The sequence below is a fragment of the Phasianus colchicus genome, chromosome 1 (genome assembly GCF_987193195.1).
Source record: "Phasianus colchicus chromosome 1, bPhaCol1.hap1.1, whole genome shotgun sequence".
Classification (NCBI taxonomy): Eukaryota; Metazoa; Chordata; class Aves; order Galliformes; family Phasianidae; genus Phasianus; species Phasianus colchicus.
This window is the reverse complement of record NC_143436.1, coordinates 2,835,786-2,858,600: the sequence shown is the minus strand read 5'-3', so window position 1 is coordinate 2,858,600 and position 22,815 is coordinate 2,835,786. Positions and strand designations below refer to the sequence as shown.

The 22,815-nt window shown below is 58.6% G+C and overlaps 3 protein-coding genes across 3 annotated transcripts; all 3 read right to left on the bottom strand.

The window, feature by feature from the left end:
• Positions 1 to 2,310: 2,310 nt before the first annotated feature.
• LOC149919329 (E3 ubiquitin-protein ligase PHF7-like) lies at positions 2,311 to 5,820 on the bottom strand. The gene is made up of 9 exons (XM_090133941.1): positions 5,366 to 5,820; positions 4,952 to 5,043; positions 4,759 to 4,860; positions 4,377 to 4,501; positions 4,058 to 4,220; positions 3,860 to 3,966; positions 3,528 to 3,641; positions 3,259 to 3,377; positions 2,311 to 3,094 (listed from the first exon to the last, which is right to left on the bottom strand). Exons 1-9 carry the CDS (start codon positions 5,409 to 5,411, stop codon positions 2,412 to 2,414), a joined length of 1,551 nt encoding a protein of 516 aa, XP_089990067.1. The 5' UTR covers positions 5,412 to 5,820; the 3' UTR covers positions 2,311 to 2,411.
• Positions 5,821 to 10,298: 4,478 nt separating this feature from the next.
• LOC149919328 (E3 ubiquitin-protein ligase PHF7-like) lies at positions 10,299 to 13,707 on the bottom strand. The gene is made up of 9 exons (XM_090134375.1): positions 13,253 to 13,707; positions 12,839 to 12,930; positions 12,646 to 12,747; positions 12,264 to 12,388; positions 11,945 to 12,107; positions 11,747 to 11,853; positions 11,415 to 11,528; positions 11,146 to 11,264; positions 10,299 to 10,981 (listed from the first exon to the last, which is right to left on the bottom strand). Exons 1-9 carry the CDS (start codon positions 13,296 to 13,298, stop codon positions 10,299 to 10,301), a joined length of 1,551 nt encoding a protein of 516 aa, XP_089990501.1. The 5' UTR covers positions 13,299 to 13,707.
• A 4,478-nt stretch (positions 13,708 to 18,185) lies between these two features.
• On the bottom strand, positions 18,186 to 22,151 carry LOC149919327 (E3 ubiquitin-protein ligase PHF7-like). Its single transcript, XM_090134374.1, has 9 exons — positions 21,140 to 22,151; positions 20,726 to 20,817; positions 20,533 to 20,634; positions 20,151 to 20,275; positions 19,832 to 19,994; positions 19,634 to 19,740; positions 19,302 to 19,415; positions 19,033 to 19,151; positions 18,186 to 18,868 (listed from the first exon to the last, which is right to left on the bottom strand). Exons 1-9 carry the CDS (start codon positions 21,183 to 21,185, stop codon positions 18,186 to 18,188), a joined length of 1,551 nt encoding a protein of 516 aa, XP_089990500.1. The 5' UTR covers positions 21,186 to 22,151.
• Positions 22,152 to 22,815: the final 664 nt, after the last annotated feature.

Below are 22,815 nucleotides of genomic sequence, written 5' to 3'. Positions count from 1 at the left end.
CCCACGTTAAAAAGCCGTTCCCCCTCCTTCCCTTTGAGTACTGGAAGGCCACAATGAGGTCTCCCCAGAGCCTTCTCTTCTCCATGCTAAAGAAGCCCAGTTCCCTCAATATTTCTTCAAAGGAGAGGTGCTGCGGCCCTCTGAACATCACTCCCTCTCCCGGCAAGCAACCCCTTGTTTCATGATGCCCAGGATACAGCTGGCCTGCTCTCAAAAAGTTCTTCCCCCGGTCACTGTAAGTACCTGGGATTGCCCCAGCCCAAGCACAACACCTTGCACGTGGCCTTGTTGAACCTCGTCATGTTCGTTCACATGGGCCCACTTCTGCAGCCTGTCCAGGTCCCTCTGGATGCCTTCCCTTCCCTCCAGTGTGTCTATCCTCTGCACCGCTCAGCTTGGTGTTGTCTGCAAACTCGCTGAGGATGCGCTCAATGCCATCATGTGTGTCCTTGAGAAAGGCGTTGAAGAGCACCGATCCCAAGGCTGACCCCTACGGGACACCTCTCGTGACCGGCCTCCACCCAGACATGGAACCGTTGATCACAGCCCTTTGGCTGCAATCAGCCAACCACTCCTTAATCCATCAGTCCATGCTTCAAATCCATACCATTCCCATTTAGAGAGAAGGATGTGGTGAGGGACCATGTCAAAGGCTTTGCGGAAGGCCAGGGAGATGACATCCCTCGCCTTTTCCCCGTCCACCGATGCCACCACTCCATCACAGAGGGCCACCAGATTGATTGGTCAGGCAAGATCTGCCCTTGGTGAAGCCACGCTGGCTGTCTCGGATCGCCTCTTGGGCTCGTGTGTGCCTTACCGTGGTAAGCAGGAGGACCGGCTCCATGATCATCCCAGGCACAGAGGTGAGGCTCGCCAGCCTCTAGGTCCCTGGGTCGTCCTTTCTCCCCTCCTTAGAATTGGAGTCGTGTTTCCTTTTCTCCAGTCACCGGGGATTTCACCCAACTGCCATGGTTTCTCAAATATGATGGAGAGCGGCTCTTGTAAGGCGTCACCTCCGCTCGGTCCATCTCACACCTGGACCAGGAAGTTATCCTCAACAGGCTCCAGGAATCTCCTGGATTGTCTGCCACCCGCCGTGCCGCTATCCCAGCGGATATACACCCGGGTGGTTGAAATCCCCCATCAGGACGAGAGCCCGCAAGCGTGACACTTGCTGCAGCTGAAGCAAGAAGGCCTCGTCAACAGGCTCCCCCTGATCAGGTGGCCCGTTGTAGACCCCAATAAAAGCAATTTTTGATGCCCTCTACTGAGACTGGCCTCATCCTCTTGACAGCCACCATTTCAGTATTGATAAGCATTGATGAGATCCGCTCTCAGACTACTCCAAGCTAAACAGCAGTAGGTGCGTCAGCCTTTCCTGCTGAGGAAGATGCTCCCCCAGGCCCCTCATCGTCTTTGCAGTCCATTGCTGGGCTCTCCAGCAATGTTCCCTGTCTTTCTTGAGCCCAGAACTGGACACCCGACTCCAGGTGTGGCCTCAGCGGGGCAGAATAGAGGGAGAGGTGAACTTCTTTTGCCCGGCTGGCCAGGCTCTTTTGAATGCACCCCAGGCTGCCATTGGTCTTCTTGGCCACAAGGTGGCACTCTGATGGCTCCCGACCACCCCCACCGGCCACCGGGGACCCCGGGTCCTTCTCCGCAGAGCTTCTCTCCAGCAGCTCAGCTCCTAAGTTTACAGAAGCGTGCCCTTGTTCCTCCCGAGATGTTGGGCCCTGCACTCACTCAGCCTTCTTGAACCTCTCCAGGTTCCTCTGCGCCCAGTTCTCCAGGCTGTGCAAGGGCTGCAGAGCAGCCTTTGCTCAGCCACTGGGAAGGTGCTGAGGAGGAGAAAAGCCTGTGATCCCAGCGCCCTAGTCTGCCCGCATCAGGACGCGTGGAGAAAAAGAAGCAGACAAAGAAATGTGTGGGGGTTGGTTGGGTTTATTGTGTTGGACACTTGGGACTAGAGCCAGCACATGGTACTGGCCCGCAGCTGTTTCCATGCCATCTATTTTCAGGCTAGTTGCGCAGGGGGGCAGATGTTGGCTCTGATCTGAGACCCAGGAGTGACTTCATGCCTGGGATACCCCCCTGTTGGAACCGCCTCCACGTCATCTACTTTTGGGGCTGATTGTAGGGGGGGCGGCAGATGTTGGGTCGATGTTGGAGCCAGGAGTGACAACATGCCTGGATAGACTGCACTGTTGGAACAGCTGCCATGACATAATTTTGGGGACTGGCTGTTTGGGGGGGGAGGGGCAGGGACAGGGGCGGGGATGCTGACATTGATGTGTGTGTGATGGAGTGACTTCATGCCCGGGAGAGCCCCCGCTGGTGGAACACGCCATCCATCGTTTTGGGGCTTCTGGCGGGGGGGGATGTTGGCTTCGATGTTAGACCCGGGAGTGGCTTCATGGCCAGGATAGCCTCCGCTGCCGGGACTTTTTCCTGGAGCCTCCTCTGAGCCGGCTGTGGACATTTGGGGCTCGTTGTGCCACTGAGGAATGGCTTTGCGTGCGGGCCTCCCCTGGCTGCCTGGGCCATTCCGCAGTGTGTGAGCGCAGGGGAGCCCCCAAGGACCTCCGCGTTGCCGCTCTGGTGGTGCTGCGGGTCCTGTTCTGAGCAGCTGGAGATGGTGTTCGCCTGCTGCCTTGAGGTCTTCTGGTCCGGCTCTGGGATGGTGGGGCCCGACCTTGCAGCGGGGAGCGGCTTCGTGTGGGGCTTGTTCTCCGCTGCCTGGGACGCCTCCTGCGTGCAGCTGCTGTGGCTGCTCTGGAGGATCCCGATCTGCCCCGTCTGGTGGAGATGCGGGAGCCGCTTTCAATGGCTGGGGGGGGTGTTTGGCTGCTCCCATGCCGTGCTTGGTGCTGCTCCTCTGTATCCTGATGGTCAGGAATATGTGAGCAGATTGTCCCCAGCCCACTGGTGTGGCAGCTGAGCTCCGGCAGCTGGGGCCTGTGTGATGGCCCGGAGACAGCTGCCTGGCTGTCGGGGCTGGAGCAGCTGTTCTGAGGTGCCTGGGGGCTGTGGGATGGCTCCAGGCTCTCGTGGCTGGCAGTGCGGAGTGCCGCGAGCTCCGAGATGGTGCTGGAGGCTGTAAGGGGAGGCGGAAGGTCAGCAGGAGGAACCTGTAGCCCCGGGTAGGGACGGGCTGCCATCCCTCCTGGGGCAGAGAGACTCTGGCAAAGCTGCCCCGAGCACTTGCTGCCAGGCCTTGCCTGGCCCCAGCCCCGTGCCACGCGACTCATCGTCTCTTACCGGTACCCAGGCCAGCACATCTGTCACAGTCCCACATGTTCATGCGGATGCTTGAGGAGGAGCACTGTCGGTGGGTGCTCTCTGCTCCACAGGAGCTGCACACGATCAGCTGCCAGGGCCTGGGAAGTAAAGGGGTTGTGGCTGTGAGGACCAAGTGAGCCATGCCAGGGAGTCCCCGACACATCTCTGCTGCTCAGTCTTTGCTCCCCCAGCCTGTGCTGAGGCCGAGATCCCCCACGGAGCCGCAGAGAGCTGCCGCGGTAACTCACCCCTCTTCTTCTGCCAGCTCCCTGCCTCCATGGTAAAAGCACACGATGGCATCACAGCGCCTGTGCCTCTGTAGAAGTGCAGCGAATGCACGATTGTCCTTCCGTACTGGTCTCCTACAAGAGAAGGGAGGGAAAGTGATGAGGCCCCAGCGTCCCCAGCATCAGATCCAAGGTTATCCCATCTCACCCAGCCCAACCCCATTTCCAGCTTCTCCATGAAGCTGAGGCACGAGCTCCTATGACGGCCAAGGGCCAGGCCTGCCGAGACACTCCCTGGGCAGGCCCGGTGCTCGCGCCTTCTCATCTGCACGGCTTGGCAGAAGGACACCAACCTGTCCGGGATTTGGATCCCAATGATGGACATCTCAATACGGAACAGAGCGTTGTCTTGACAGACAGGGCAGCGGAAGCACGCCATGCCATCATTCAGGGCCTGTTGCTGCAGGACAAGAACAAGCAGGGTGAGCGTGAGCAGAGCCTGGTGCTGCTTAGCAGTAAGCGTGCCTGCAGGGTGAGGGGAGGACTCCTACCTGGATGCAGCCCCGGTGGAACCAGGCATCTTTGCAAACCGGGCACGCCAGGGTGTGGTAGGAAGCGATGTTCCCCACGGCCCCATGGCAGATGACGCAGGTGGTGCCTTTTGCTGGAGCTGTCACTGCTGTCTGTCGAAGGCGGTGCTCAAAGCAGAAGGACCTGCGGGAAGATGGAAGGGATGGGCACGCTGAGAAGCCATGGGTGGAGGGCAGAGGACCACGAAGGAGCCCCAGGCCCTGTCTCTGGCTCCGGCAGGCTGCTGGGAGCTGTCGCTGTGGGATCCTCCCTGGCTCGGCTGCTGCTGACAGCCCTTACCTGTGCTGCCCAAAGAACTGGGTGACGCATTGCCCGTCCTTGGCACACGGCAGGTGGAAGCTTCGTCCACAGCCGCTCTCTGCGCACGTGATGGCAGTGCCCCTCTCTCCACAAACACAGCATTGCTGGAAAGAGCAGAACAGCCCCATCAGCAGCAGGCTCAGGGCCTCCACAGCCGGCCCCACACGTCTGGGCAGGGCACAGGATGTGGGAACTGCTTGGTCACACTCTACAAAGCCGCCTGGCGGACAGGGCGCAACTCCAGTCGCAGGACTTTGTCCTGGAGGCGGTTGGAAAGGCTGCAATTGCTTTCTTTGTGTCCAGGCTAAGCCGGTGTGAGGCTCTCGGGGCACAAATCTGCCTGCTCCGTTCAGGTCCTCACCTTCTGCTTTGCCTGCTTGACCTTGCATGACAGGGCAGCAAGGTCAATGGCCACAGTTCCCTCCTCGGTTGGTGTTTCGTCAAAGGAGATGTTGGCAAAAATCTGTAGGAGAGAAAAGAGCAGGATCTCATGAGGAAGGGAAGGAGGGGAGCATCCCGGCAGGAAGCAGTCAGGACCGCTCAAGGGAACTCACCAAGCAGAACTCATGGACCCAAAACCAGATCTGGTTAAATATGCGCCCAAAGGTGTCCGGGTCGACATCTGCCCGGCCACACAGCACACACACTGCAGAGGAGAGAGCAAATGGGAGCAGCGGTGAGCAGCTGGCGGGGCCAGGTGTCCCTGAGGGCCGTCCCCAGGGTCCTGCTCTGGCTGGAGGTCCTGCCGTGCTGGCTGGAGGCGGTGGAGGGGAAGGGGCCACGGCAGGCCCAAGGCAGCCACAGCCCAAGCTGGGCCCCCTTGCCAAGGAGCAGAGGGGCCCTGCCCCATGCCTGTCTGGGAGCTCCTGCCTGCCCCTTCCTCCCCTCTCAGCTCTCAGCCGCAGGCAGAGCCCCAGCACCCCTCTGCCCAGCGTCGGGAGCTGGGCTCAGGGATGCTGTGCTCTCACCTGGCTCTTGCGAGTCGGAGACCTTCCGCTTCCTAGCATACATCATTTGCGTCGACGGTGAGCACTGCGAGAGTCCCTCCTCTCTCTGCGCCTCACCAGGCCGCACTGACGCTCCGCCTGAGCCCGGCAGCCTTTGCTCTGCTCCAAGCCTCGCGCGTCACAATGGCCGCTCCGTGACACCCATTGTGACATCACGGTCACCGCCTCATGGGCGCGGGCCCTTGGCTTCCAAGCAGGAGGGTGGCAGCTCCACGGTTTCTCCGGGCAACAGAATCATAGAATCACAAGGTTGGACAGGACATACAAGACCATCTAGTCCAACCGTCCCCCCATCACCATCACCATTACTACCACGAGCCACTAAACCATATCTCGTAGCTCCTCATCCAGGCGCCTCCTGAACGCTGCCAGGGACGGCGACTCCACCGCCTCCCTGGGCAGGCCATTCCAGTGCCTGACCACTCTCTGGGGGAGAAAGTTTTTCCTCATGTCTAATCTAAACCTCCTCTGGTACAATTGTGGCCATTTCCGTGGGTCCTGTTTGTTGCCTGGGAGAAGAGGCCAAACCCCTCCTCATCACAGCCTCCCTTCAGGAAGTTGTAGAGTGCAATGAGGTCTCCCCCGAGCCTCCTCTTCTCCAGACTAAACAATCCCAGCTCCCTCTGCCGCTCCTCGTAAGACTTGTGCTCCAGACCCCTCACCATTTTTGTTGCCCTTTTCTGGACTCGTTCCAGGGCCTCACCGTCTTTCTTGTGGTGAGGGGCCCCAAACTGAACACAATACTCGAGGGGCGGCCTCACCAGTGCTGACTACAGGGGGATGATTACCTCTCTGCTCCTGCTGGCCACGCTATTTCTAATGCAGGCCAGGGTGCCGTTGGCCCTCTTGGACACCTGGGCATGCTGTCGGCTCATGTTCAGCCAAGCATCAACCAACCACCACCCCCAGGTCCCTTGCCTCTTCACAGTCATCCTGCCACTCGTCTCCAAGCCTATAGCGCTGCATGGGGTTACTGTGGCCAAAGTGCAGGACCCGGCACTTGGCCTTGTTGAACCTCATCCCATTCACCTCAGCCACATAAGCGATCCAGCTTATCTAGATCCCCCTGAAGGGCCTCCCCAGCCTCAGGCAGGTCGACGCTACCTCCCAACTTGGTGTCATCTGCAAACCTCCTGAGGGCGCACGCAATCCCTTCATCTAGCTCATCAGTAAAGATATTAAACAAGATGGGCCCCAGTACCGACCCCTGGGGGACACCACTTGCGACGGGTCACCAGCCGGACTTAACTCCATTAACCACTACCTGCTAGAGGGCACGGCCCTCTAACCGGTTCCTTACCCTAAGAAGGGTATACCTGTCCAGGCCACGGGCAGCCAGTTTCCCCAGGAGGGTACTGTGAGAGACCGTGTCAAAGGCTTTGCTGATGTACTCTACGGAGACTACATCAACAGCCCTTCCCTCGTCTAGCAGTCTGGTCACCCAGTCGTAGAAGGAGATGAAGTTGATCAAGCACGACCTGCCTTTGAAACAATTTCCTCCCAACACACAATGTCCATCGCCCCCCTTTTTGTCAGTAAAACGGGCCAGTGTTATTTCACATTATGCTCACTCATGGACGTACCACTCAATAAAGAACCTAGCTCCCACCGAAAAACAAACAATAAAACAAACAATAAAAGCAATCAAGATCAAGGCTGATGTTTCTATTTCTCTTCAAACACTTTATCCAGCACAGCTGATTCCCTCGATTGCTCAACGCCTTTCTCCAAGGTTGTCCATCCACTTGCCTGGCTAACACACCAGATCTGCCTTGGAAGGCTACCTCTCCGTCACGGCTGACAAGGATCACCTCCAGAAGGTGAAAATGGCCAGCCGGGTGTCCACCAGGACACCCAGGTCCTTCTGTGCAGAGCTCTTCTCCAGCGGGTCAGCCCCTCGCCTGGACTGACGTGTGCGGATATTCCCCCCCAGGTGTACCACCCTGCACTCGCACTTGTAAAACCCCACCAGGTTCCTCTTTGGCCAGCTCTCATCGTGGCTAACTGTCTCTAAATGGCAGCACTGCCTTCCGGCGTGTCCGCCACATCTAGACACAGGCCAGGGGTACACTTTGTCCCTTCATCCAGGTCCTTGCTGAAGATGTTAATGTCCTCCCAGATTGGCAGGGTAGGTCCTGAATAACCCATCCCATCCAAGCTGTGGAAGGTGGCGTATGTGGAAAACACAGCGGAGCGTTGTTTCATTTTTCGTTGAATCATAGCAACGGTTTGAGTTGGAAGGGACCTTTCAGATCATCTAGTTCCAAGCCCCCTGCTATAGACAGGGACACCTCCCACCCGACCAGGTTGCTCAAGGCCCCATCCAGCCTGGCCTTGAATGCTTCCAGGGACGGGGCATCCACAGCCTCCTTGGGCAGCCTGTTCCAGTGCCTCACCACCCTCCGAGTGAAAAACTTCCTCCAGAAATCTAACCTAAACCTCCCCTGTCTTAGCTGAAAGCCATTCTCCCTTGCCCTATCACTATCAACCCACGTTAAAAAGCCGTTCCCCCTCCTTCCCTTTGAGTACTGGAAGGCCACAATGAGGTCTCCCCAGAGCCTTCTCTTCTCCATGCTAAAGAAGCCCAGTTCCCTCAATATTTCTTCAAAGGAGAGGTGCTGCGGCCCTCTGAACATCACTCCCTCTCCCGGCAAGCAACCCCTTGTTTCATGATGCCCAGGATACAGCTGGCCTGCTCTCAAAAAGTTCTTCCCCTGGTCACTGTAAGTACCTGGGATTGCCCCAGCCCAAGCACAACACCTTGCACGTGGCCTTGTTGAACCTCGTCATGTTCGTTCACATGGGCCCACTTCTGCAGCCTGTCCAGGTCCCTCTGGATGCCTTCCCTTCCCTCCAGTGTGTCTATCCTCTGCACCGCTCAGCTTGGTGTTGTCTGCAAACTCGCTGAGGATGCGCTCAATGCCATCATCTGTGTCCTTGAGAAAGGCGTTGAAGAGCACCGATCCCAAGGCTGACCCCTACGGGACACCTCTCGTGACCGGCCTCCACCCAGACATGGAACCGTTGATCACAGCCCTTTGGCTGCAATCAGCCAACCACTCCTTAATCCATCAGTCCATGCTTCAAATCCATACCATTCCCATTTCGAGAGAAGGATGTGGTGAGGGACCATGTCAAAGGCTTTGCGGAAGGCCAGGGAGATGACATCCCTCGCCTTTTCCCCGTCCACCGATGCCACCACTCCATCACAGAGGGCCACCAGATTGATTGGTCAGGCAAGATCTGCCCTTGGTGAAGCCACGCTGGCTGTCTCGGATCGCCTCTTGGGCTCGTGTGTGCCTTACCGTGGTAAGCAGGAGGACCGGCTCCATGATCATCCCAGGCACAGAGGTGAGGCTCGCCAGCCTCTAGGTCCCTGGGTCGTCCTTTCTCCCCTCCTTAGAATTGGAGTCGTGTTTCCTTTTCTCCAGTCACCGGGGATTTCACCCAACTGCCATGGTTTCTCAAATATGATGGAGAGCGGCTCTTGTAAGGCGTCACCTCCGCTCGGTCCATCTCACACCTGGACCAGGAAGTTATCCTCAACAGGCTCCAGGAATCTCCTGGATTGTCTGCCACCCGCCGTGCCGCTATCCCAGCGGATATACACCCGGGTGGTTGAAATCCCCCATCAGGACGAGAGCCCGCAAGCGTGACACTTGCTGCAGCTGAAGCAAGAAGGCCTCGTCAACAGGCTCCCCCTGATCAGGTGGCCCGTTGTAGACCCCAATAAAAGCAATTTTTGATGCCCTCTACTGAGACTGGCCTCATCCTCTTGACAGCCACCATTTCAGTATTGATAAGCATTGATGAGATCCGCTCTCAGACTACTCCAAGCTAAACAGCAGTAGGTGCGTCAGCCTTTCCTGCTGAGGAAGATGCTCCCCCAGGCCCCTCATCGTCTTTGCAGTCCATTGCTGGGCTCTCCAGCAATGTTCCCTGTCTTTCTTGAGCCCAGAACTGGACACCCGACTCCAGGTGTGGCCTCAGCGGGGCAGAATAGAGGGAGAGGTGAACTTCTTTTGCCCGGCTGGCCAGGCTCTTTTGAATGCACCCCAGGCTGCCATTGGTCTTCTTGGCCACAAGGTGGCACTCTGATGGCTCCCGACCACCCCCACCGGCCACCGGGGACCCCGGGTCCTTCTCCGCAGAGCTTCTCTCCAGCAGCTCAGCTCCTAAGTTTACAGAAGCGTGCCCTTGTTCCTCCCGAGATGTTGGGCCCTGCACTCACTCAGCCTTCTTGAACCTCTCCAGGTTCCTCTGCGCCCAGTTCTCCAGGCTGTGCAAGGGCTGCAGAGCAGCCTTTGCTCAGCCACTGGGAAGGTGCTGAGGAGGAGAAAAGCCTGTGATCCCAGCGCCCTAGTCTGCCCGCATCAGGACGCGTGAAGAAAAAGAAGCAGACAAAGAAATGTGTGGGGGTTGGTTGGGTTTATTGTGTTGGACACTTGGGACTAGAGCCAGCACATGGTACTGGCCCGCAGCTGTTTCCATGCCATCTATTTTCAGGCTAGTTGCGCAGGGGGGCAGATGTTGGCTCTGATCTGAGACCCAGGAGTGACTTCATGCCTGGGATACCCCCCTGTTGGAACCGCCTCCACGTCATCTACTTTTGGGGCTGATTGTAGGGGGGGCGGCAGATGTTGGGTCGATGTTGGAGCCAGGAGTGACAACATGCCTGGATAGACTGCACTGTTGGAACAGCTGCCATGACATAATTTTGGGGACTGGCTGTTTGGGGGGGGAGGGGCAGGGACAGGGGCGGGGATGCTGACATTGATGTTGGATCCAGGAGTGACTTCATGCCCGGGAGAGCCCCCGCTGGTGGAACACGCCATCGTTCTGGGGCTTCTGGCGGGGGGGGATGTTGGCTTCGATGTTAGACCCGGGAGTGGCTTTATGGCCAGGATAGCCTCCGCTGCCGGGACTTTTTCCTGGAGCCTCCTCTGAGCCGGCTGTGGACATTTGGGGCTCGTTGTGCCACTGAGGAATGGCTTTGCGTGCGGGCCTCCCCTGGCTGCCTGGGCCATTCCGCAGTGTGTGAGCGCAGGGGAGCCCCCAAGGACCTCCGCGTTGCCGCTCTGGTGGTGCTGCGGGTCCTGTTCTGAGCAGCTGGAGATGGTGTTCGCCTGCTGCCTTGAGGTCTTCTGGTCCGGCTCTGGGATGGTGGGGCCCGACCTTGCAGCGGGGAGCGGCTTCGTGTGGGGCTTGTTCTCCGCTGCCTGGGACGCCTCCTGCGTGCAGCTGCTGTGGCTGCTCTGGAGGATCCCGATCTGCCCCGTCTGGTGGAGATGCGGGAGCCGCTTTCAATGGCTGGGGGGGGTGTTTGGCTGCTCCCATGCCGTGCTTGGTGCTGCTCCTCTGTATCCTGATGGTCAGGAATATGTGAGCAGATTGTCCCCAGCCCACTGGTGTGGCAGCTGAGCTCCGGCAGCTGGGGCCTGTGTGATGGCCCGGAGACAGCTGCCTGGCTGTCGGGGCTGGAGCAGCTGTTCTGAGGTGCCTGGGGGCTGTGGGATGGCTCCAGGCTCTCGTGGCTGGCAGTGCGGAGTGCCGCGAGCTCCGAGATGGTGCTGGAGGCTGTAAGGGGAGGCGGAAGGTCAGCAGGAGGAACCTGTAGCCCCGGGTAGGGACGGGCTGCCATCCCTCCTGGGGCAGAGGGACTCTGGCAAAGCTGCCCCGAGCACTTGCTGCCAGGCCTTGCCTGGCCCCAGCCCCGTGCCACGCGACTCATCGTCTCTTACCGGTACCCAGGCCAGCACATCTGTCACAGTCCCACATGTTCATGCGGATGCTTGAGGAGGAGCACTGTCGGTGGGTGCTCTCTGCTCCACAGGAGCTGCACACGATCAGCTGCCAGGGCCTGGGAAGTAAAGGGGTTGTGGCTGTGAGGACCAAGTGAGCCATGCCAGGGAGTCCCCGACACATCTCTGCTGCTCAGTCTTTGCTCCCCCAGCCTGTGCTGAGGCCGAGATCCCCCACGGAGCCACAGAGAGCTGCCGCGGTAACTCACCCCTCTTCTTCTGCCAGCTCCCTGCCTCCATGGTAAAAGCACACGATGGCATCACAGCGCCTGTGCCTCTGTAGAAGTGCAGCGAATGCACGATTGTCCTTCCGTACTGGTCTCCTACAAGAGAAGGGAGGGAAAGTGATGAGGCCCCAGCGTCCCCAGCATCAGATCCAAGGTTATCCCATCTCACCCAGCCCAACCCCATTTCCAGCTTCTCCATGAAGCTGAGGCACGAGCTCCTATGACGGCCAAGGGCCAGGCCTGCCGAGACACTCCCTGGGCAGGCCCGGTGCTCGCGCCTTCTCATCTGCACGGCTTGGCAGAAGGACACCAACCTGTCCGGGATTTGGATCCCAATGATGGACATCTCAATACGGAACAGAGCGTTGTCTTGACAGACAGGGCAGCGGAAGCACGCCATGCCATCATTCAGGGCCTGTTGCTGCAGGACAAGAACAAGCAGGGTGAGCGTGAGCAGAGCCTGGTGCTGCTTAGCAGTAAGCGTGCCTGCAGGGTGAGGGGAGGACTCCTACCTGGATGCAGCCCCGGTGGAACCAGGCATCTTTGCAAACCGGGCACGCCAGGGTGTGGTAGGAAGCGATGTTCCCCACGGCCCCATGGCAGATGACGCAGGCGGTGCCTTTTGCTGGAGCTGTCACTGCTGTCTGTCGAAGGCGGTGCTCAAAGCAGAAGGACCTGCGGGAAGATGGAAGGGATGGGCACGCTGAGAAGCCATGGGTGGAGGGCAGAGGACCACGAAGGAGCCCCAGGCCCTGTCTCTGGCTCCGGCAGGCTGCTGGGAGCTGTCGCTGTGGGATCCTCCCTGGCTCGGCTGCTGCTGACAGCCCTTACCTGTGCTGCCCAAAGAACTGGGTGACGCATTGCCCGTCCTTGGCACACGGCAGGTGGAAGCTTCGTCCACAGCCGCTCTCTGCGCACGTGATGGCAGTGCCCCTCTCTCCACAAACACAGCATTGCTGGAAAGAGCAGAACAGCCCCATCAGCAGCAGGCTCAGGGCCTCCACAGCCGGCCCCACACGTCTGGGCAGGGCACAGGATGTGGGAACTGCTTGGTCACACTCTACAAAGCCGCCTGGCGGACAGGGCGCAACTCCAGTCGCAGGACTTTGTCCTGGAGGCGGTTGGAAAGGCTGCAATTGCTTTCTTTGTGTCCAGGCTAAGCCGGTGTGAGGCTCTCGGGGCACAAATCTGCCTGCTCCGTTCAGGTCCTCACCTTCTGCTTTGCCTGCTTGACCTTGCATGACAGGGCAGCAAGGTCAATGGCCACAGTTCCCTCCTCGGTTGGTGTTTCGTCAAAGGAGATGTTGGCAAAAATCTGTAGGAGAGAAAAGAGCAGGATCACATGAGGAAGGGAAGGAGGGGAGCATCCCGGCAGGAAGCAGTCAGGACCGCTCAAGGGAACTCACCAAGCAGAACTCATGGACCCAAAACCAGATCTGGTTAAATATGCGCCCAAAGGTGTCCGGGTCGACATCTGCCCGGCCACACAGCACACACACTGCAGAGGAGAGAGCAAATGTGAGCAGCGGTGAGCAGCTGGCGGGGCCAGGTGTCCCTGAGGGCCGTCCCCAGGGTCCTGCTCTGGCTGGAGGTCCTGCCGTGCTGGCTGGAGGCGGTGGAGGGGAAGGGGCCACGGCAGGCCCAAGGCAGCCACAGCCCAAGCTGGGCCCCCTTGCCAAGGAGCAGAGGGGCCCTGCCCCATGCCTGTCTGGGAGCTCCTGCCTGCCCCTTCCTCCCCTCTCAGCTCTCAGCCGCAGGCAGAGCCCCAGCACCCCTCTGCCCAGCGTCGGGAGCTGGGCTCAGGGATGCTGTGCTCTCACCTGGCTCTTGCGAGTCGGAGACCTTCCGCTTCCTAGCATACATCATTTGCGTCGACGGTGAGCACTGCGAGAGTCCCTCCTCTCTCTGCGCCTCACCAGGCCGCACTGACGCTCCGCCTGAGCCCGGCAGCCTTTGCTCTGCTCCAAGCCTCGCGCGTCACAATGGCCGCTCCGTGACACCCATTGTGACATCACGGTCACCGCCTCATGGGCGCGGGCCCTTGGCTTCCAAGCAGGAGGGTGGCAGCTCCACGGTTTCTCCGGGCAACAGAATCATAGAATCACAAGGTTGGACAGGACATACAAGACCATCTAGTCCAACCGTCCCCCCATCACCATCACCATTACTACCACGAGCCACTAAACCATATCTCGTAGCTCCTCATCCAGGCGCCTCCTGAACGCTGCCAGGGACGGCGACTCCACCGCCTCCCTGGGCAGGCCATTCCAGTGCCTGACCACTCTCTGGGGGAGAAAGTTTTTCCTCATGTCTAATCTAAACCTCCTCTGGTACAATTGTGGCCATTTCCGTGGGTCCTGTTTGTTGCCTGGGAGAAGAGGCCAAACCCCTCCTCATCACAGCCTCCCTTCAGGAAGTTGTAGAGTGCAATGAGGTCTCCCCCGAGCCTCCTCTTCTCCAGACTAAACAATCCCAGCTCCCTCTGCCGCTCCTCGTAAGACTTGTGCTCCAGACCCCTCACCATTTTTGTTGCCCTTTTCTGGACTCGTTCCAGGGCCTCACCGTCTTTCTTGTGGTGAGGGGCCCCAAACTGAACACAATACTCGAGGGGCGGCCTCACCAGTGCTGACTACAGGGGGATGATTACCTCTCTGCTCCTGCTGGCCACGCTATTTCTAATGCAGGCCAGGGTGCCGTTGGCCCTCTTGGACACCTGGGCATGCTGTCGGCTCATGTTCAGCCAAGCATCAACCAACCACCACCCCCAGGTCCCTTGCCTCTTCACAGTCATCCTGCCACTCGTCTCCAAGCCTATAGCGCTGCATGGGGTTACTGTGGCCAAAGTGCAGGACCCGGCACTTGGCCTTGTTGAACCTCATCCCATTCACCTCAGCCACATAAGCGATCCAGCTTATCTAGATCCCCCTGAAGGGCCTCCCCAGCCTCAGGCAGGTCGACGCTACCTCCCAACTTGGTGTCATCTGCAAACCTCCTGAGGGCGCACGCAATCCCTTCATCTAGCTCATCAGTAAAGATATTAAACAAGATGGGCCCCAGTACCGACCCCTGGGGGACACCACTTGCGACGGGTCACCAGCCGGACTTAACTCCATTAACCACTACCTGCTAGAGGGCACGGCCCTCTAACCGGTTCCTTACCCTAAGAAGGGTATACCTGTCCAGGCCACGGGCAGCCAGTTTCCCCAGGAGGGTACTGTGAGAGACCGTGTCAAAGGCTTTGCTGATGTACTCTACGGAGACTACATCAACAGCCCTTCCCTCGTCTAGCAGTCTGGTCACCCAGTCGTAGAAGGAGATGAAGTTGATCAAGCACGACCTGCCTTTGAAACAATTTCCTCCCAACACACAATGTCCATCGCCCCCCTTTTTGTCAGTAAAACGGGCCAGTGTTATTCCACATTATGCTCACTCATGGACGTACCACTCAATAAAGAACCTAGCTCCCACCGAAAAACAAACAATAAAACAAACAATAAAAGCAATCAAGATCAAGGCTGATGTTTCTATTTCTCTTCAAACACTTTATCCAGCACAGCTGATTCCCTCGATTGCTCAACGCCTTTCTCCAAGGTTGTCCATCCACTTGCCTGGCTAACACACCAGATCTGCCTTGGAAGGCTACCTCTCCGTCACGGCTGACAAGGATCACCTCCAGAAGGTGAAAATGGCCAGCCGGGTGTCCACCAGGACACCCAGGTCCTTCTGTGCAGAGCTCTTCTCCAGCGGGTCAGCCCCTCGCCTGGACTGACGTGTGCGGATATTCCCCCCCAGGTGTACCACCCTGCACTCGCACTTGTAAAACCCCACCAGGTTCCTCTTTGGCCAGCTCTCATCGTGGCTAACTGTCTCTAAATGGCAGCACTGCCTTCCGGCGTGTCCGCCACATCTAGACACAGGCCAGGGGTACACTTTGTCCCTTCATCCAGGTCCTTGCTGAAGATGTTAATGTCCTCCCAGATTGGCAGGGTAGGTCCTGAATAACCCATCCCATCCAAGCTGTGGAAGGTGGCGTATGTGGAAAACACAGCGGAGCGTTGTTTCATTTTTCGTTGAATCATAGCAACGGTTTGAGTTGGAAGGGACCTTTCAGATCATCTAGTTCCAAGCCCCCTGCTATAGACAGGGACACCTCCCACCCGACCAGGTTGCTCAAGGCCCCATCCAGCCTGGCCTTGAATGCTTCCAGGGACGGGGCATCCACAGCCTCCTTGGGCAGCCTGTTCCAGTGCCTCACCACCCTCCGAGTGAAAAACTTCCTCCAGAAATCTAACCTAAACCTCCCCTGTCTTAGCTGAAAGCCATTCTCCCTTGCCCTATCACTATCAACCCACGTTAAAAAGCCGTTCCCCCTCCTTCCCTTTGAGTACTGGAAGGCCACAATGAGGTCTCCCCAGAGCCTTCTCTTCTCCATGCTAAAGAAGCCCAGTTCCCTCAATATTTCTTCAAAGGAGAGGTGCTGCGGCCCTCTGAACATCACTCCCTCTCCCGGCAAGCAACCCCTTGTTTCATGATGCCCAGGATACAGCTGGCCTGCTCTCAAAAAGTTCTTCCCCTGGTCACTGTAAGTACCTGGGATTGCCCCAGCCCAAGCACAACACCTTGCACGTGGCCTTGTTGAACCTCGTCATGTTCGTTCACATGGGCCCACTTCTGCAGCCTGTCCAGGTCCCTCTGGATGCCTTCCCTTCCCTCCAGTGTGTCTATCCTCTGCACCGCTCAGCTTGGTGTTGTCTGCAAACTCGCTGAGGATGCGCTCAATGCCATCATCTGTGTCCTTGAGAAAGGCGTTGAAGAGCACCGATCCCAAGGCTGACCCCTACGGGACACCTCTCGTGACCGGCCTCCACCCAGACATGGAACCGTTGATCACAGCCCTTTGGCTGCAATCAGCCAACCACTCCTTAATCCATCAGTCCATGCTTCAAATCCATACCATTCCCATTTCGAGAGAAGGATGTGGTGAGGGACCATGTCAAAGGCTTTGCGGAAGGCCAGGGAGATGACATCCCTCGCCTTTTCCCCGTCCACCGATGCCACCACTCCATCACAGAGGGCCACCAGATTGATTGGTCAGGCAAGATCTGCCCTTGGTGAAGCCACGCTGGCTGTCTCGGATCGCCTCTTGGGCTCGTGTGTGCCTTACCGTGGTAAGCAGGAGGACCGGCTCCATGATCATCCCAGGCACAGAGGTGAGGCTCGCCAGCCTCTAGGTCCCTGGGTCGTCCTTTCTCCCCTCCTTAGAATTGGAGTCGTGTTTCCTTTTCTCCAGTCACCGGGGATTTCACCCAACTGCCATGGTTTCTCAAATATGATGGAGAGCGGCTCTTGTAAGGCGTCACCTCCGCTCGGTCCATCTCACACCTGGACCAGGAAGTTATCCTCAACAGGCTCCAGGAATCTCCTGGATTGTCTGCCACCCGCCGTGCCGCTATCCCAGCGGATATACACCCGGGTGGTTGAAATCCCCCATCAGGACGAGAGCCCGCAAGCGTGACACTTGCTGCAGCTGAAGCAAGAAGGCCTCGTCAACAGGCTCCCCCTGATCAGGTGGCCCGTTGTAGACCCCAATAAAAGCAATTTTTGATGCCCTCTACTGAGACTGGCCTCATCCTCTTGACAGCCACCATTTCAGTATTGATAAGCATTGATGAGATCCGCTCTCAGACTACTCCAAGCTAAACAGCAGTAGGTGCGTCAGCCTTTCCTGCTGAGGAAGATGCTCCCCCAGGCCCCTCATCGTCTTTGCAGTCCATTGCTGGGCTCTCCAGCAATGTTCCCTGTCTTTCTTGAGCCCAGAACTGGACACCCGACTCCAGGTGTGGCCTCAGCGGGGCAGAATAGAGGGAGAGGTGAACTTCTTTTGCCCGGCTGGCCAGGCTCTTTTGAATGCACCCCAGGCTGCCATTGGTCTTCTTGGCCACAAGGTGGCACTCTGATGGCTCCCGACCACCCCCACCGGCCACCGGGGACCCCGGGTCCTTCTCCGCAGAGCTTCTCTCCAGCAGCTCAGCTCCTAAGTTTACAGAAGCGTGCCCTTGTTCCTCCCGAGATGTTGGGCCCTGCACTCACTCAGCCTTCTTGAACCTCTCCAGGTTCCTCTGCGCCCAGTTCTCCAGGCTGTGCAAGGGCTGCAGAGCAGCCTTTGCTCAGCCACTGGGAAGGTGCTGAGGAGGAGAAAAGCCTGTGATCCCAGCGCCCTAGTCTGCCCGCATCAGGACGCGTGAAGAAAAAGAAGCAGACAAAGAAATGTGTGGGGGTTGGTTGGGTTTATTGTGTTGGACACTTGGGACTAGAGCCAGCACATGGTACTGGCCCGCAGCTGTTTCCATGCCATCTATTTTCAGGCTAGTTGCGCAGGGGGGCAGATGTTGGCTCTGATCTGAGACCCAGGAGTGACTTCATGCCTGGGATACCCCCCTGTTGGAACCGCCTCCACGTCATCTACTTTTGGGGCTGATTGTAGGGGGGGCGGCAGATGTTGGGTCGATGTTGGAGCCAGGAGTGACAACATGCCTGGATAGACTGCACTGTTGGAACAGCTGCCATGACATAATTTTGGGGACTGGCTGTTTGGGGGGGGAGGGGCAGGGACAGGGGCGGGGATGCTGACATTGATGTTGGATCCAGGAGTGACTTCATGCCCGGGAGAGCCCCCGCTGGTGGAACACGCCATCGTTCTGGGGCTTCTGGCGGGGGGGGATGTTGGCTTCGATGTTAGACCCGGGAGTGGCTTTATGGCCAGGATAGCCTCCGCTGCCGGGACTTTTTCCTGGAGCCTCCTCTGAGCCGGCTGTGGACATTTGGGGCTCGTTGTGCCACTGAGGAATGGCTTTGCGTGCGGGCCTCCCCTGGCTGCCTGGGCCATTCCGCAGTGTGTGAGCGCAGGGGAGCCCCCAAGGACCTCCGCGTTGCCGCTCTGGTGGTGCTGCGGGTCCTGTTCTGAGCAGCTGGAGATGGTGTTCGCCTGCTGCCTTGAGGTCTTCTGGTCCGGCTCTGGGATGGTGGGGCCCGACCTTGCAGCGGGGAGCGGCTTCGTGTGGGGCTTGTTCTCCGCTGCCTGGGACGCCTCCTGCGTGCAGCTGCTGTGGCTGCTCTGGAGGATCCCGATCTGCCCCGTCTGGTGGAGATGCGGGAGCCGCTTTCAATGGCTGGGGGGGGTGTTTGGCTGCTCCCATGCCGTGCTTGGTGCTGCTCCTCTGTATCCTGATGGTCAGGAATATGTGAGCAGATTGTCCCCAGCCCACTGGTGTGGCAGCTGAGCTCCGGCAGCTGGGGCCTGTGTGATGGCCCGGAGACAGCTGCCTGGCTGTCGGGGCTGGAGCAGCTGTTCTGAGGTGCCTGGGGGCTGTGGGATGGCTCCAGGCTCTCGTGGCTGGCAGTGCGGAGTGCCGCGAGCTCCGAGATGGTGCTGGAGGCTGTAAGGGGAGGCGGAAGGTCAGCAGGAGGAACCTGTAGCCCCGGGTAGGGACGGGCTGCCATCCCTCCTGGGGCAGAGAGACTCTGGCAAAGCTGCCCTGAGCACTTGCTGCCAGGCCTTGCCTGGCCCCAGCCCCGTGCCACGCGACTCATCGTCTCTTACCGGTACCCAGGCCAGCACATCTGTCACAGTCCCACATGTTCATGCGGATGCTTGAGGAGGAGCACTGTCGGTGGGTGCTCTCTGCTCCACAGGAGCTGCACACGATCAGCTGCCAGGGCCTGGGAAGTAAAGGGGTTGTGGCTGTGAGGACCAAGTGAGCCATGCCAGGGAGTCCCCGACACATCTCTGCTGCTCAGTCTTTGCTCCCCCAGCCTGTGCTGAGGCCGAGATCCCCCACGGAGCCACAGAGAGCTGCCGCGGTAACTCACCCCTCTTCTTCTGCCAGCTCCCTGCCTCCATGGTAAAAGCACACGATGGCATCACAGCGCCTGTGCCTCTGTAGAAGTGCAGCGAATGCACGATTGTCCTTCCGTACTGGTCTCCTACAAGAGAAGGGAGGGAAAGTGATGAGGCCCCAGCGTCCCCAGCATCAGATCCAAGGTTATCCCATCTCACCCAGCCCAACCCCATTTCCAGCTTCTCCATGAAGCTGAGGCACGAGCTCCTATGACGGCCAAGGGCCAGGCCTGCCGAGACACTCCCTGGGCAGGCCCGGTGCTCGCGCCTTCTCATCTGCACGGCTTGGCAGAAGGACACCAACCTGTCCGGGATTTGGATCCCAATGATGGACATCTCAATACGGAACAGAGCGTTGTCTTGACAGACAGGGCAGCGGAAGCACGCCATGCCATCATTCAGGGCCTGTTGCTGCAGGACAAGAACAAGCAGGGTGAGCGTGAGCAGAGCCTGGTGCTGCTTAGCAGTAAGCGTGCCTGCAGGGTGAGGGGAGGACTCCTACCTGGATGCAGCCCCGGTGGAACCAGGCATCTTTGCAAACCGGGCATGCCAGGGTGTGGTAGGAAGCGATGTTCCCCACGGCCCCATGGCAGATGACGCAGGCGGTGCCTTTTGCTGGAGCTGTCACTGCTGTCTGTCGAAGGCGGTGCTCAAAGCAGAAGGACCTGCGGGAAGATGGAAGGGATGGGCACGCTGAGAAGCCATGGGTGGAGGGCAGAGGACCACGAAGGAGCCCCAGGCCCTGTCTCTGGCTCCGGCAGGCTGCTGGGAGCTGTCGCTGTGGGATCCTCCCTGGCTCGGCTGCTGCTGACAGCCCTTACCTGTGCTGCCCAAAGAACTGGGTGACGCATTGCCCGTCCTTGGCACACGGCAGGTGGAAGCTTCGTCCACAGCCGCTCTCTGCGCACGTGATGGCAGTGCCCCTCTCTCCACAAACACAGCATTGCTGGAAAGAGCAGAACAGCCCCATCAGCAGCAGGCTCAGGGCCTCCACAGCCGGCCCCACACGTCTGGGCAGGGCACAGGATGTGGGAACTGCTTGGTCACACTCTACAAAGCCGCCTGGCGGACAGGGCGCAACTCCAGTCGCAGGACTTTGTCCTGGAGGCGGTTGGAAAGGCTGCAATTGCTTTCTTTGTGTCCAGGCTAAGCCGGTGTGAGGCTCTCGGGGCACAAATCTGCCTGCTCCGTTCAGGTCCTCACCTTCTGCTTTGCCTGCTTGACCTTGCATGACAGGGCAGCAAGGTCAATGGCCACAGTTCCCTCCTCGGTTGGTGTTTCGTCAAAGGAGATGTTGGCAAAAATCTGTAGGAGAGAAAAGAGCAGGATCACATGAGGAAGGGAAGGAGGGGAGCATCCCGGCAGGAAGCAGTCAGGACCGCTCAAGGGAACTCACCAAGCAGAACTCATGGACCCAAAACCAGATCTGGTTAAATATGCGCCCAAAGGTGTCCGGGTCGACATCTGCCCGGCCACACAGCACACACACTGCAGAGGAGAGAGCAAATGGGAGCAGCGGTGAGCAGCTGGCGGGGCCAGGTGTCCCTGAGGGCCGTCCCCAGGGTCCTGCTCTGGCTGGAGGTCCTGCCGTGCTGGCTGGAGGCGGTGGAGGGGAAGGGGCCACGGCAGGCCCAAGGCAGCCACAGCCCAAGCTGGGCCCCCTTGCCAAGGAGCAGAGGGGCCCTGCCCCATGCCTGTCTGGGAGCTCCTGCCTGCCCCTTCCTCCCCTCTCAGCTCTCAGCCGCAGGCAGAGCCCCAGCACCCCTCTGCCCAGCGTCGGGAGCTGGGCTCAGGGATGCTGTGCTCTCACCTGGCTCTTGCGAGTCGGAGACCTTCCGCTTCCTAGCATACATCATTTGCGTCGACGGTGAGCACTGCGAGAGTCCCTCCTCTCTCTGCGCCTCACCAGGCCGCACTGACGCTCCGCCTGAGCCCGGCAGCCTTTGCTCTGCTCCAAGCCTCGCGCGTCACAATGGCCGCTCCGTGACACCCATTGTGACATCACGGTCACCGCCTCATGGGCGCGGGCCCTTGGCTTCCAAGCAGGAGGGTGGCAGCTCCACGGTTTCTCCGGGCAACAGAATCATAGAATCACAAGGTTGGACAGGACATACAAGACCATCTAGTCCAACCGTCCCCCCATCACCATCACCATTACTACCACGAGCCACTAAACCATATCTCGTAGCTCCTCATCCAGGCGCCTCCTGAACGCTGCCAGGGACGGCGACTCCACCGCCTCCCTGGGCAGGCCATTCCAGTGCCTGACCACTCTCTGGGGGAGAAAGTTTTTCCTCATGTCTAATCTAAACCTCCTCTGGTACAATTGTGGCCATTTCCGTGGGTCCTGTTTGTTGCCTGGGAGAAGAGGCCAAACCCCTCCTCATCACAGCCTCCCTTTAGGAAGTTGTAGAGTGCAATGAGGTCTCCCCCGAGCCTCCTCTTCTCCAGACTAAACAATCCCAGCTCCCTCTGCCGCTCCTCGTAAGACTTGTGCTCCAGACCCCTCACCATTTTTGTTGCCCTTTTCTGGACTCGTTCCAGGGTCTCACCGTCTTTCTTGTGGTGAGGGGTCCCAAACTGAACACAATACTCGAGGGGCGGCCTCACCAGTGCTGACTACAGGGGGATGATTACCTCTCTGCTCCTGCTGGCCACGCTATTTCCAATGCAGGCCAGGGTGCCGTTGGCCCTCTTGGACACCTGGGCACGCTGTCGGCTCATGTTCAGCCAAGCATCAACCAACCACCACCCCCAGGTCCCTTGCCTCTTCACAGTCATCCTGCCACTCGTCTCCAAGCCTATAGCGCTGCATGGGGTTACTGTGGCCAAAGTGCAGGACCCGGCACTTGGCCTTGTTGAACCTCATCCCATTCACCTCAGCCACATAAGCGATCCAGCTTATCTAGATCCCCCTGAAGGGCCTCCCCAGCCTCAGGCAGGTCGACGCTACCTCCCAACTTGGTGTCATCTGCAAACCTCCTGAGGGCGCACGCAATCCCTTCATCTAGCTCATCAGTAAAGATATTAAACAAGATGGGCCCCAGTACCGACCCCTGGGGGACACCACTTGCGACGGGTCACCAGCCGGACTTAACTCCATTAACCACTACCTGCTAGAGGGCACGGCCCTCTAACCGGTTCCTTACCCTAAGAAGGGTATACCTGTCCAGGCCACGGGCAGCCAGTTTCCCCAGGAGGGTACTGTGAGAGACCGTGTCAAAGGCTTTGCTGATGTACTCTACGGAGACTACATCAACAGCCCTTCCCTCGTCTAGCAGTCTGGTCACCCAGTCGTAGAAGGAGATGAAGTTGATCAAGCACGACCTGCCTTTGAAACAATTTCCTCCCAACACACAATGTCCATCGCCCCCCTTTTTGTCAGTAAAACGGGCCAGTGTTATTCCACATTATGCTCACTCATGGACGTACCACTCAATAAAGAACCTAGCTCCCACCGAAAAACAAACAATAAAACAAACAATA